We start from the raw sequence: 13,221 nt of genomic DNA on the forward strand, positions 1-13,221 counted from the left end.
CGCCGCTGATTGGGCGGCGCGCGGACAGATGGGGCGGTGCCGACCAATTGCTGGGGCGGTGCCGACCAATTGCTCGGCCGGCTGCGGCGCGGGTTGGAAAGGCCCGCGGTCGTGGGCTGGGGTCGCGCGGTTCCTCGGCCATGGCCGCAGAGAAGCCGGTCGTGGCGGTGACCTGCACTGCGCCGGTCAACATCGCGGTCATCAAGTACTGTGAGTATGCGGGCCTGGGGGCGCGGTGTTGGGGGGCCTGCGGACGGGGAAACTGGGATTCAGAGGGGCCGGTTTGGGCGGTGGACCCGCCCGCGGGGCGGGTGGGCTGGGCCCCGCTGGCCCCTCGGGTGGACTGACTGGCTTTGCCTCGGGTTGTCTGTTCCAGGGGGAAAGCGGGATGAGAAGCTGATCCTGCCCATCAACTCCTCTCTGAGCGTCACTTTGCACCAGGATCAGGTTAGCGTGGACTGGCAGCAAACACCAAAAATATTTACAGAACCTTTGTTTCCGAATGGTAGCAACAAACCCGCCGCCAATGAACGGTGTCCGTTCCACCCGCCGCTGTTAGGAATGCTCATCGTGCGCACACGCCTGGTCCTCCTCTGGGGGTCCCTGTCCTTCATTCCCTGTGCCCGGCCCAGTGGCCCTGATGTGGAACGTGGAAACAGGCCGTCCCCTGTGGAGTGGACGCCTGTGTGGCATCCCCACCGACCGAGCCTGGCCCGCCTGGGCCTCCACCTCCCTGCTTTCCAGCAAGGCCACTGTCCTGGGTGGGTGACCAGGAGGGACCCTCAGAGAGGAGTGCTTGGCGGGCACCCGCTCCTGAGGTGGCCTTGCGTTTCCCTTCCTAGTTAAAAACCACCACGACGGCCGCCATCAGCAGAGACTTCACGGAGGACCGGATTTGGCTGAACGGCCGCGAGGAGGACATTGGGCAGCCGCGCCTCCAGGCCTGCCTGAAGGAGAGTGAGTGGGAGCCCGGAGCTGCTGGGTCTTCAGGCCGCAGGGGTCCAGGGCACAGATGGTGCTGCTGCCACTTTGCCCGCCACGTCCCATGCCCCAGGGACCACGGTCGCCTGTCAGCGTGGCCAAGTCCGGGCCTGGGGCCTCCCAAGAAGGAAGTCACGGGGAGAGGTTCGGGTGGAGACCAGTCCCAAGGGTGCTGGCCCACGACAGGCGGGCGGCTCTGCCCAGCGCCGACTCCTTCTCCCTGTAGTCCGCCGTCTGGCCTGCAAGCGCAGGAGCGGCAGCCCGGAAGACCCACTGCCCCTCAGCCACAGCTGCAAGGTTCACATCGCCTCGGAGAACAACTTCCCCACGGCTGCGGGCCTGGCCTCCTCAGCAGCCGGCTATGCCTGCCTAGGTGGGTGCCCCTCACACCCGCCGCGGCCTGTGTGATCTCGCATGTCTGAGTGCCGAGATCTCCCAGGGACCCGTGGATGGGACCCTGCACATGGCAGAAGCCCCCCAAACCGGCTTAAACTGAGTAGGGGGATTCTGTGGCTTACGTAGTGGGATTCCAGGGGGTACAGCTGGCTCCAGGTTCTGGTCCTCCCACCGGGAGTCCATCCCTCTTGCTCTACACCCCAGCTCTGCCCTCCCTGTTTTGGCTCACCCTCCAGCAGGGCCCCTGGCCCCTGCCTGGGGGCAGAGCTGGTCACCACAGCGATGGGCGGTAGGGGTCACGTTCTCAGAGTCCTGAGACCAGTGACCCAGCAAACCCCCTACACCACCACCCCTCAGAGCTCCTCAGAGAGCTCTGCCTGCCCAGGCCCCCGGGCACGGGCCCCCAGGTCCCTAGCAGGCTTCCGGGGCAGCTGCTCCTTTTAAGTCCTGAGTGCCTGAGCCCACCGTGGGGGATGCCCACCTTGGGAGCTGGGATTCCTTCTCTCCCATGGCTCTGAGCCCAGGACGGACCCCAGCCTGTCTGAGCCTCTCTGCCCTGCCTGCTCCTGTGCCTGCAGCCTACACCCTGGCCCGCGTCTATGGGGTGGAGAGTGACCTCTCGGAAGTGGCCCGCAGGGGCTCGGGCAGCGCTTGCCGCAGCCTGTACGGCGGCTTTGTGGAGTGGCAGATGGGAGAGCGGGCTGACGGGAAGGACAGCATCGCCCGGCAGGTGGCCCCTGAGTCACACTGGCCCGAACTCCGAGTCCTCATCCTCGTGGTGAGTGAGACGGCTGTGGAGCGAGGGGCCCCCTCTGGCTGGCCCGGCTGAGCTGGGGGTGCAGGAGTGGGGAGGGCGGGGCTTCAGGGCGCGGTCCAGGCCATCTCTCCCTTGGGGCAGGTGAGCGCCGGGAAGAAGCTGACGGGCAGCACCGTGGGCATGCAGACCAGCGTGGAGACTAGCCCCCTGCTCAGGGTGAGGCCGCGCTCAGCGGGCGGGCCGCTCCCTGGGGGCCCTGGGAGCCCAGCCCCTCAGCCCCGTAGCCCCAGTGGGCCCACGCCATTAGGAGACTGTCTGCCTTGCAGTTCCGCGCCGAGGCGGTGGTGCCGGCCCGCATGGTGGAGATGGCCCGCTGTGTCCGGGAGCGGGACTTCCAGGCCTTCGGCCGGCTGACCATGCAGGACAGCAACCAGTTCCACGCCACCTGCCTGGACACCTTCCCGCCCATCTCCTACCTCAATGACACGTCTCGGCGCATCATCCACCTGGTGCACCGCTTCAATGCCCTCCACGGGCACACCAAGGCAGGCTGGCCGGCACGGGTGGGCTCTGTCTCACTGCGGTTCATTCGGCTGCGTGGCCCCACGTCCAAGCCCCTTGTCCCGAGTGGGTGGGAGCTCGCCTGGCACCTGGGAGCGGGTCTGAGCTGTGGCGCCTGGTCACGCTGAACGCATGGTTCCAGGTGGCCTACACATTTGACGCGGGTCCCAATGCTGTAATCTTCACTCTGGACGAGACCGTGGCTGAGTTTGTGGCTGCCGTGAGGCACAGCTTCCCACCTGAGTCGAATGGAGACAAGTGAGTTGTGGGCCGCTGTCCGGGAGGCAGGGGTGGGAGGCGTGGGTTCTCCTCCTCAGGCTGTGGTGGGGGTTGACCCGTGGAGACCTCAGGCGGTGTATCCTCAAGGACGCCTCCGTGTGACCTGGACGCTTCTCCGCCCAGCCCAGCCCACCCACACCCACACCCACGTGCACGCACGCCGCCAGCGGCTTCTGTGCAGAGTGTCTGCATTTCTTCTCTCCAGCTGTTCTGAGGGGCCCTGTTCTCAGCGTGGGGACACCTGCCCCCTGGGGGTGTGGGGGGCATGTGGGGTCCTTGTGTCCATCACTGTGAGGGGGCAGTGCCCCTTCTAGTGGGAGGGGCTGGATACTACATCCCCACCAGATGGGACAGACCACAGGACCGAGGACAGACCGGCTGGTGTGCCCTCTGGGGGCTCATTGCCCTGGTCACCCTGTGGGTGGTTTGTAGGTTTGTGCTTGAACTGAGGTGTTTTCTTAAGCTCTGCTACCCAACGTGCGTGGCAGTAGCCACAGGCCAGGGCAAGGGGGCAGCACCGAAACCTCCCCTCAGGGACCCCACCAGGCCTCTGGCGTTCCTGCACAGTGCTTAGCACACGTGGTGAGACACAGGTGACATGAAGCGTACCACCAACCACTTGGGGTGGACAGCCTGGTGGCACTAAGAGTATTCAGGGCGGGGCAAGCAGCACTTGTGCGTCAGCCCACAAGAGCCCATCCTGGTGGCAGTCACAGCCCAAGCCGCGCAGCCACTCTGGGGCTTCCGTCCTGGAGCCACCTGTCCGCACACCTGCGTCTGCGGACCCCGGGCCAGCCTGCCATTCTCTCCCAGGTTTCTGCAGGGGCTGCCTGTGGAGCCTGCCCTGCTCTCGGACGAGCTTAAAGCTGTGCTGGGCATGGACCCCGCTCCTGGCGGCATCAAGTACATCATTGCCACCCAGGTGAGCCCCGGCCGCACCCGTCACAGGCCTGTGGGCTCGGCCAGGTGGGGGGCCACCTTGCTGAGGGTCAGTCAGGTAGCAGGAACCCTGCTCCTCGGGTTTCAAAGCACCCAGCGTTTCCCTCGCTCACTCACAGTGGACGTGTGAGGGCCCTGGGGTGCGTGGGGCAGCGTTCCCGTGCTGGGGAATGTGGGGGCCTCCAGGTCACCCCACCAGACCAGGTCAGGGTCCTGCTCAGTGGTGGGGCTGGGATTTCCCTTAGATCTGTCTGATTCCAAGACCCGTGACCTTGTGCCCCCGGACACAGCCCCTATCTTCCATCCCAGGACCTGCTCTCCACCCCAAGTCTGGGCTGTGGAGGCAAGTGCCCGGGGGACCCCAGCTCTGCCTGAGGCTTGGGCCCAGGGCCAGCGTCACCATGGGGTTGTCATCTTCTGATCTGCACTTACCTGGGAGGGCAGGTGCATTCTGCCCCTCCCTGTCACCTGCCCTGACATTAATTTCTGTGCCCGCCAGGTAGGGCCTGGGCCTCAAGTCCTGGACGACCCTGGTGCTCGCCTGCTGGGCCCTGATGGTCTGCCGAAGCCAGCCGCCTGAGCACCTTAGTGGAGCCCCAGCTGCCACTGGGTGAAGGGGCCACTTCACTGGGACTGGGGAGCCGGGTGTGGCGGTCGGCCCACCCTGCTTGTTGGGATTGTGGGTGGCTGCCTCACTCTGGGCCCGGCAATGTGCCGTGGCAGAGTTGGGGCAGTGGAGAAACACCTGCAGGCACCCAGGCGGTCAGGAGCCCCCCAGTACCTCATCTTCCCCACCTGCACCTACACTTTGCTGAGATGGGAGCCCAGATCAGGAGACAGACGTGGGGGACCAGCCAGCCAGGTGGAGCTGCCAGTGCCTCTACCAGTGAAGTGCTCTCTGTCCCTGAACTTGGGCCACCCCCACTGCCCCAAGGAGAAGATGGCCAATCAGTGTCCCCCCTGGAGGACAAGTCACCGTGCAGGGAGCAGCCTCAGGACACCTCCGTGAAGTGTTCCTCCAGACCCTGAGCTTAGGCCCATGTGCCTGCAGTTTATTCACAGAAAGACCAGCGGTGTGTCTGGAGCGGGGCGGGGAGCAGCACTGAGAGGTGAACGGGACTCTGTCTGGCCCCAGAGTAAAGGCAGTGAGCTGACTCTGCCTGGTGTGCTTTCTCTGGGCCCTTGCGGTCATTCTGCAGTGAGGACTGGGAAGGGGCTGCCGTGGGCTTGGCAGGAGGGGCTGAGGACTCACCTTCCCCCCAGCTCGCCCTCTTGCTCAGCTTGCCACCCCCCACAGCCCCGGCCACACTGTGACAGACCTGGTCACTAAGGCTCATGGCCTGGGATGTGGTTTGGGTCCAGGAAGGAAGGCGGGCAGTGCTGATTCAGAAGCTGTGGGTCTGTGGGTCTGAAAGCACCGGGTCGCTCCCTCCTTTGCGTGACCTACGCCATCCGTGTTCCTAGTCCCTCCCCGCTGTCCCGACCAGGCTGGGAGGAGAGGGGGTGGGCACTTGCGCCCTCTGACCTACCTCCTGGCCCCCCTCATTGTCCCAAGAGGGCCAGCTTCCTGCTGCTGGAGAGTCCTGACCTTGACCCAAAGGTAGGGCAGAGGAGGGAGGTGACAGGACAGGGCCCTGCCCTCCTACACGCTGGGTTTTCCCAGAAGCTGCACCCTGGGGGCCCCCCAAGACAGTGCTGGTGAGCAAAGGGGCTGCAGCTGCCCACACCTGCACTAGCCCAAGGCCAGATGAGGCGGAGCTGGGCCTGCGCTGACTGCCAGGGAGGGATCCCCATGAGGCCTTAGGGCTTCCTGGCCTGAGGCCCTGCTCCCTCTGCAGGGGGGCACCACTGAAGCCAGGGTGGCTGGGTCTCTCCCTGAGCTCCCGGGGGCAAGGCTCCTGGGAGCATGGGCCCGCCTGCCTGCTGGTCTGGCCAGTCACCTGGAGCCAGGGTGGGGCGGAGCGAGCAGCAAGGCGGCCCCGGAACTTGGGAAACTCTGGGCGGGGCTGGCAGGAGGCGGGCGGAGCTCGGGCCGCGGGGTCCGAAGGGTCTGAGCCAGTCGGAGGAGCCCTGGGGAGACGTGCGGCCGCCATGGGGCAGATCGAGTGGGCCATGTGGGCCAACGAGCAGGCGCTGGCATCTGGCCTGAGTGAGTGGGCACCAGGGCTCTGGCACTTGGGGTGGGGGACACAGGGACGGCTGAACCTGGGGTGAGGGGCGCCGAAACTTAAACCCTCAGGATTGGCCAGGGCCCAGCAGAGCAAAGCTGAGGGCCAGGAGTCAGCCACCCTAGGCTGCGGGCCGGGGAAGGGGGGGGGAAGGAGCAGGCTGGAGACGGGGGTGGGGAGCAGGGTCCTGACCAGCCAGAGACCCCAGACTGCAGGTCAGGAAGTGGGAACTGAAGCCTGGGGGTGGGGGCCGAGTCTGGAGCCTTCTGCCAGGGACCTGCAGCCCCGTGGGAAAGGGCCTGGGGCCAGTGTCAGGACAGGCTGCAGCCCTCAGGTTGAGGAGATGGATTCATTGCCCTCCTGCCCTGCAGACACATGCACCCCACCTCCCATCCTCTGTCCCGCTGCCACAGCTGTTCCTACTTCACTCCTCCACTCACCCCCTGAAAAGAGGAAGTTGCAGCCAGGGGAAGAGGCGTTTCGCCCCTGGTGGTTTCCGGAGAGTCACCACCCATCGGGTTGGAAAAACCCGGCCTGACCCGCCCCTGTGGCCCCTCCTGTCCTGGTGTGGAGGCTCCTTCCCAGGGGCCCTGGGGTGCAGAGGTGGGCTCCTCCTGCCTCCTGGCCAGGCGCTTGGCCCACGGAGGGGTGACCCTCTCTCTGGGGCCCAGCCCTGGGTCTGCTGAGAAGGGCCCTGTGCACAGTGCTGTAAATGGCTCCCACTGCCCCTCCCTCCCAGCTCCCCAGGTGCTCCTCGGAGGGACGGCAGGGCCCCATCACCCAGCCTTGCTCTGGTCAAGGAGCAGTGGGGTCTGCACTGTACACTTGGAAGCGAGACCCAGACACGCCCCCCTCACCCACCAATGCCAGCTGGGGGCAGAGGAGCTGGCCAAGCTGGGACGGGTAGGGGAGCAGAGACGGGTGAGGTATCCGGCCTGCCCACAGGGCAAGGTCATATTTTGGAGGGTGGTCTCTCCTGGGTCTGGAGTGGCTGAGAACCCAGAAGGTCAGTAGATGGCTCTCCTCATCTCATTTCTGCCCAGAGCTGTCCTTGGCAGACCCCCAGCCCCCAGCAGGAGAGGGTGACTGCAGGCTCTGAGCGTGGGGCTGAGAGGCCTGGATTCCTGTCCCAAGGGCGCAGATGGTACCCCCGTGGTGGCTTCCCTGTCCTCAGCCAACACCCGGGGGGCAGGGCTGTTCTGTGTCTTCTTTACAGTGATGCCCCGACATCCACCATCAGATGGGGCGGCTTGTGGGAAGGTCCCCCTTCCGACCTCCTTGGTCTGCCTTTTCCTCCTGACTCAGTATTGACTACAGCCTGGCCCTCCTCAGACCGGGCCCCACGAGTGAGATCGCAGCCCCAGGCCTGTTCTCCCCCTGCCCCCCATCCCTCTCCGGGGCCACCCACCTGGGCTTCCTGTCACGTCCCCCGTCCCAGTTCTCCACTAGCTGAAGTTTATGTCCTCACCCGAGGCCACAGCCCCGCGCCAGCTGAGGCCTGGGGCCCAGCGGCCCTGCACACGCCACCTGCAAGCCTCTCTCTTGCTGATGACCGAGGCCCAGGCTGAGGAAGTGGTGTCCCCAGGACGAGTGGACGCGGTGCTGCCTGAACATGCAAGGGCCTGCCCGCAGCGCACGGGGTCCTGGCAGCACAATGAGCCTGAGTGCACAGCGCAGCCCGAAACCAGCCGACGGCAGCGGGGCTCCGGGGGCTGGAGGGGCTCGGGGGCCTCTCTGGAAAAGGGCTGAAACCGAGCTGCACGCCTGAGGCTGGTGCTGTAAAGGGCTGCCCGCACAGGAAACACCACAAGAGCGCCCCCTCCGAGGAAGTGTGCTGTCTGTGCCAGAGCCCAGATGAAGAATGCCACGGGCAAGAGGAAACCTCTGGAAACCCAGGCCTGGGCTGTGCAGGGAGTAGGGGCTGCCCTCCCCGACCCTGTGTCGCAAGGACCACTGACCAGGAAGTTCTGGTCCCGGGAAAGGACCACAGAGGGGTGAGCTTCGGCCAGAGCGAAGCTGGGTCCAGGGGGAGGGGCAGCAGCACCAGAGGGAGGACACAGCGAGTCCGTGTTGGCTGTAAAGAATGAATATCACTGGTAACCTGGGGTGAGATCGAAGTGAAACATTCTCAAGTCCATACGTGGTTCAGGAAGAGGGATTTTAAAGTTCCATCAAGTCAGCAAAAGGCAGGCGAAGCAACAAAAGTGCTCATTAAAGAGAAAACATAAAATTAGGTAAGTTTCTCTCTGCAGCCACAGTCAACAAATACATTAAATTCACTACCATTCATGGTAGCCCCAAACCGGAAGCAACTGACACGTCCCCGAGGTCACAGAACAGGTCACCTGGGGACGATTCAGTCGAAAACTAGTCAGCAAGAGTGACCCACACGAAGGGCCGGGATGACCGCTGACCCCAGAAGAGCCGAGAGAGACTTCCGGGGTGACGGGGACCTTGACTGGGCGAGGTCACATCGGGGGAGTCACACGAGAAGTAAAGTTCTCAAGCGTACATGTGCGCCCGTCACGTAGTAATTAAACCTCCGTGAACGGCTGGGGATGTGAGACGCGGGGACAGTGGCGCAGCGATGTGAATGCGCTTCCTGAGCCACCCGCTGTGAAACAGCTAAAACGCGGCATTGTGTGTCGTGCTCGTGTTACCGCCCAAACTGCATTACTGGGGAGGAAAGACCGAGACCCTCGTGTCCCTGCAGCGACCAGGAGCACAGATCTGAGCAGAGGGCTGGGAGAGACAAACTCCATCCGGAACAGGATGTCAGCACCAGACAGGGCACGGGGGGAGGGGCGCCCACGGAGCGGGCCCAGGCCCCGCCCCCCACCCTGCCTTGGCAGCTCCTTCCGCCCACACGCTGCTCCCAGGGGAAGGCATCCTGACCCCATGCCTACGCCCCATCACCTGCCAGGGTCTGCATCCGCCTGGGCCCCTTGCCCAGCAAACACGGTGACAGACTCAAGCACAGCTCCGCGGTGGGCTGACAGCCCCACTGTGGGGGGGAAGCCCGGGGGAGGTGGCCAGGGCCCCTGCAGGGATGGGGGGCACCTACTGACCTGCTTCTCCTCTGCCCACAGTCCTCATCACGGGGGGCATCGTGGCCACAGCGGGCCAGTTCACCCAGTGGTACCTGGGCACGTACTCCATGTATCCTCCTGCTGCAGACCCCAGGCGGGGCTGGGGGCAGACACACCTCACAGTTTGCAGAGGGCTGCTCACACCTCTGCTCCTCTGCACTCCCAGCGGCGATGGGGAAGGCAGGAGGGGCTCAGAGCAGGAAATGACAGATTTGCCCGGGCCGGGTTCTGGCAAGGATGGGAGGTGTCAGTGGCCCCCAAGGGCTGACACTGAGGCTTCGGGGATGCTCAGATCCCCCTGCACCCCCTTCTATAAGCCACCCTCCCCACCCTGCCCAGGCCTGTCCATGAGTGGACGGGCCTCACTGTCCTCTGCCGGCCAAGCGGTTCCAGGTCCTTGGGAAGCCAAGGCAGGTGTAGGGGAGGGAGGGGCCGGGACAGGGAAGGAGGCAGCAAAGTGGCCAGACCTGCTCGAATCCCTCCTGGCTGCTTCCTGGCTGTGTGACTTCAGGCAGCGGCTGCACCTCTCTGTTTTTCTATCAGCAAAGGGGGCTCCCTGTGGCCCGTTAGTCAGCGGGCTCTTCCTTAACTGCAGCTTCAGTGCGGCAGGAGTTCTCATCTGCCTGCTGGAGTACCCCCGGGGGAAGCGGAGCAAGGGCTCCACCATGGAGAGGTGGTAAGTCTCCCCGGCCTGCTCTGGGGTCCTTCTGGGAGCTGGGCAGAGCTCACAGGGCTGGGTGCCTGGCCAGCCACCATGGAGGAGCCTGGTCCCGTCCCTCTGGTGCCCGCTCAGCGGGGGTGCTCTGGGCTGGGCGGGTGGTGCTGTGTGCCGAGTAGGACACGGTCTGTCTGCTTCCCTTCTCTTGGCCTAGTGGACAGAAGTACATGACCAGAGTGGTGAAGCTGTTCGGGCCCCTCACCAGGAATTACTACATCCGGGCCTTCCTGCACCTTGGGTGAGTCCCCGCGCCCTCTCAGGGTCAGGAGGCCCCACCTGCGGGCTGCCTGCGCCGCACTGCTTGGGTGGACTGAGGCCCCTCCCGGTCCAGATGCTGTTCCAAACAAGAACCCAGGGCCCAGGTTCTGCCAGAGGTTCCCCAGCCCTGTATCCACTATAACTTGCGGGGTCACCATTCACCCCAACCTCAGTAGCTTAGACCCGGAACCTCAGGGTCCTGGGTTCACTGGGCTCAGCCGGGCAGCTCTGCTCAGCTGCATCGCATGTACGCGGCTGGGTCACTGCTGGGGAGGTCGTGGCACCCAGCCATTGGCAGCTGCCTGGGTGTCTTCCCAGCGTGCCGGCTGGGGGCCAAGAGCCAGTGTCCCCAGGCTTGTCAACAGACCTGGCTGAGAACAGCTCGGGGGCCCCGAAGTGAGAAGACCAGTCTTTGGCAGGTCAGGGGCCCCCCTGAACACGCTTACAGTCTGCTTCGTCCTGCAATTCTGTGGTCTCTGACCAAGGCCTGGGGCTGTGGACCCTCTTCTGACCGCCCTTCTGTCCCCTGCATCCACCCTCGCCCCCGCCAGGCTGTCGGTACCTGCCGGCTTCCTGCTTGCCACCATCCTGGGGACAGCCTGCTTGGTCATCGCCAGTGGCATCTACCTGCTGGTGAGTAGTGTCCCCGTGGTCAGCCCCATTGGTCCTCAGCAGCCTCGGCCTCGAGGCCGGCCGTGTCCTTGCTCAGGTTGTGGTGGGGACAGTGATGGTGTGGCCTCCGTTGATGGCCCATGCAATGTGCTGGCTGGTCCCCTACACGCCTCCCATAATCCACGCCGTGGCCCTGTAATGGGGGGGTGGCAGGGTCCCAACCTTACACAAGGAAGCGGAGGCTCAGAGGGGCCTGGCCTGGCCTGGGAGTCGTTGATCAGACTTCCCTCTTCCAGTCCAAGGTGCTGTCAGGGGCACTTCTCGGAGCCTGTTAGCCAGGCAGATGCCTCGAGAATGCTCTCCAAGACCTGGGGCTGGGTTTGCCTGGAGCAGAGCTGCAGCAGACGGCCCTTGAGAGGCCTCAGTCACTTACCCTCTCTGAGCTGCAGTCCCTTCAGTCCTGTCCTGCCCCTCTCAGCTGTGGGGAGTGCGGGGATGGTGAGATGGGGCGGAGGCTGCCCGGGAGGACCCTGCGGCCCAGCCCCTCCGTGTCCTGCAGGCGGCCATCCGTGGCGAGCAGTGGACCCCGATCGAGCCCAAGCCCAAGGAGCGGCCGCAGGTGGGGGGCACCATCAAGCAGCCGCCCAGCAACCCCCCGCCCCGGCCCCCGGCCGAGGCCCGCAAGAAGCCAGGAGAGGAGGCGGCGGCAGCTGCGGGGGCCCCCACGGGTGGCCCCCAGGAAAACCCTGTGCCAGTGACAGACGAGGTGGTGTGACCCGGGCCGGAGCTCCGGCAGCCCCTACGCCCGGGCACGCCTGTGGCTGCGGCCCCTTCCCCGTTCACCCCTGGCTGCGCGGTCGTCTCCTGAGCTGCACTGGAGCCTCAGTGCCTCGCCTGTTCCCTGAAACACGTATCTGGAACCCCTCGTGCCTGAGTTTCTCCTCTGGAAATGAACGTCCAGGCCTGGGGGAAGGGAGTGTGCGTCCCACGAGCCCCTCGACCTGACCTGCTAGGGCTCTCCTGCTGGAGGACTCCCGGGGGCCAGTGTGCCACGGGCATGTGCCCACTCAGGTCCCCATCCCACCTGGGCACCAGAATTGTTACCAAACCAAACCTGGGTCTGCCCGCCTGTGCGCAGAAAGCCAGCCTACTGGCACTGGGCTGCGGTCCAGGCGAGTGCAGTGCTCATTGCAGGCGCCAAGTAAGGAGCCAGACGGCTCATGCTCAGGAGACCCCAACTCCCCAGTGGGTTTCAGGGACTGGTTTTTATTTAATTTTTTGTTGTTTTTTGGGGGGTGATTAGATTTATTAACTTATTTTAATGGAGGTCCTGGGGATGGAACCCAGGACCTCGAACACACTAAGCACACGCTCTACCACTGAGCTACACCCTCCCCCTACCTGGAGGGGTTTTTAGACAGTGAGGGAGGGGGGCTGTGGGATGTGTGATCAGCAGGCCAACAGACCAAATGTGGTTCGGTAACACATACACACCTGTACACCATACACACCGCCCCTTACAACCCCCCCCAGCACACACCGCACACACTCACCAGCCACGGCAGGCCCAGGCGTGGGCCTCCTGGCTCCCGCCTGTCCCACCCCAGCCTGGGAAGCCCCCTCCTCCCCAGGCACCCACTGCCCCCAAGTCTGGAGAAGTCCTGAAGCGGCTCACCTGCTGCTTACCCCGCTCTGCTTCTTCCAGAGCCGGGGGTCCTAGCCCTTCAGCCTCTGGCCTGGCGTACACCCTGCCCAGGCAGCCAGCACTCAACACTGTACCAGCATCTCAGTCTGGCCCCACCCCAGGGATGGCCACTCCGGCCTTCCAGAAAGTCAGCTAAACTTCAAGCCCCCCTGACTGCCCCTCACGCACCTCCCGCCCAATCCTGGCTCCACCATCAGCATAAATCCAGTCGTCCCACTGTTTCTCCCCCACCCCCAGGCCCAGCACTGCCCTGTCCCGTCCGGTGCCCAGCTTAGGGCCCACAAGCTCCCACAGCCCGGGACAGACACCATCTCCACCCCGGCTCCTACTGGGCTGGCCCCCATCACCCCTCTCCCAGGGCTCCAGCCACACGGGCCTCCCTCCACCCCTGAGCACAGGCTCCCCTCTGCCTGGAACACCAGGCCCCGGATGGCCACCATGGCCGTTCTCAGGGGCCACCTCTTCCCTGCCTGCATCACTGCCCCTGGTTCCTTCACCAGCAGGCCAAGTGCTTTGCTGCCTGCCTTGGGCTGCCGGTCACCCTCAGGGCGGGTGGGGCTGTCTGTTTTGTTCACTGCTCTCCTCCCAGTGCTGGACACACGGCACCCACTCAGCAAGTAAGTGCAGAGTGAAGAGCCCTCCAGGCTCATGACAAAGGCCACCTCCTCCGGGAAGCCTTCTCTGAGACCCTTCCCCTCTTCCCAGGCACTTCCACACAGCGGGTGTCAGTCAGTGGGTGAGACCGGCGAGGGGTGCAG

General features: G+C 64.7%; 2 protein-coding genes across 4 annotated transcripts; both read left to right on the forward strand.

Moving 5' to 3' along the window:
- Positions 1–47: 47 nt before the first annotated feature.
- MVD (mevalonate diphosphate decarboxylase) lies at positions 48–5,067 on the forward strand. The gene is made up of 10 exons (XM_074349238.1): positions 48–210; positions 377–447; positions 843–957; positions 1,208–1,354; positions 1,956–2,155; positions 2,276–2,350; positions 2,461–2,679; positions 2,838–2,953; positions 3,788–3,896; positions 4,413–5,067. Exons 1-10 carry the CDS (start codon positions 141–143, stop codon positions 4,491–4,493), a joined length of 1,203 nt encoding a protein of 400 aa, XP_074205339.1. The 5' UTR covers positions 48–140; the 3' UTR covers positions 4,494–5,067.
- Positions 5,068–5,892: 825 nt separating this feature from the next.
- CYBA (cytochrome b-245 alpha chain) lies at positions 5,893–11,683 on the forward strand. 3 transcript variants are annotated; one of them, XM_074349244.1, is made up of 6 exons: positions 5,904–6,062; positions 9,171–9,240; positions 9,772–9,846; positions 10,043–10,126; positions 10,632–10,779; positions 11,318–11,683. In XM_074349244.1, exons 1-6 carry the CDS (start codon positions 6,005–6,007, stop codon positions 11,531–11,533), a joined length of 651 nt encoding a protein of 216 aa, XP_074205345.1. In that variant the 5' UTR covers positions 5,904–6,004; the 3' UTR covers positions 11,534–11,683. The 3 variants fall into 3 exon arrangements, with proteins under 3 accessions (XP_074205346.1, XP_074205345.1, XP_010966485.1); XM_010968183.3 differs by having other exon boundaries at positions 10,698–10,779; XM_074349245.1 differs by lacking the exon at positions 9,171–9,240 and having other exon boundaries at positions 5,893–6,062; positions 9,714–9,846.
- The last annotated feature ends 1,538 nt before the right edge of the window (positions 11,684–13,221 follow it).

The sequence above is a fragment of the Camelus bactrianus genome, chromosome 21 (assembly GCF_048773025.1).
Source record: "Camelus bactrianus isolate YW-2024 breed Bactrian camel chromosome 21, ASM4877302v1, whole genome shotgun sequence".
In the NCBI taxonomy this organism is placed as follows: domain Eukaryota; kingdom Metazoa; phylum Chordata; class Mammalia; order Artiodactyla; family Camelidae; genus Camelus; species Camelus bactrianus.

What these genes read in the sequence shown, in the direction of transcription:
- CYBA (XM_074349244.1), top strand. Translation starts at nt 6,005, where the DNA reads ATGGGGCAGATCGAGTGGGCCATGTGGGCCAACGAGCAGGCGCTGGCA. An exon ending in GGCGCTGGCATCTGGCCTGA is followed by an intron (nt 6,063 to 9,170) that starts GTGAGTGGGCAC and finishes CTCTGCCCACAG; the next exon opens with TCCTCATCACGGGGGGCATC. An exon ending in TACCTGGGCACGTACTCCAT is followed by an intron (nt 9,241 to 9,771) that starts GTATCCTCCTGC and finishes CTGCAGCTTCAG; the next exon opens with TGCGGCAGGAGTTCTCATCT.
- MVD (XM_074349238.1), top strand. Translation starts at nt 141, where the DNA reads ATGGCCGCAGAGAAGCCGGTCGTGGCGGTGACCTGCACTGCGCCGGTC. An exon ending in TCCGAGTCCTCATCCTCGTG is followed by an intron (nt 2,156 to 2,275) that starts GTGAGTGAGACG and finishes CCCTTGGGGCAG; the next exon opens with GTGAGCGCCGGGAAGAAGCT. An exon ending in CCTGAGTCGAATGGAGACAA is followed by an intron (nt 2,954 to 3,787) that starts GTGAGTTGTGGG and finishes ATTCTCTCCCAG; the next exon opens with GTTTCTGCAGGGGCTGCCTG.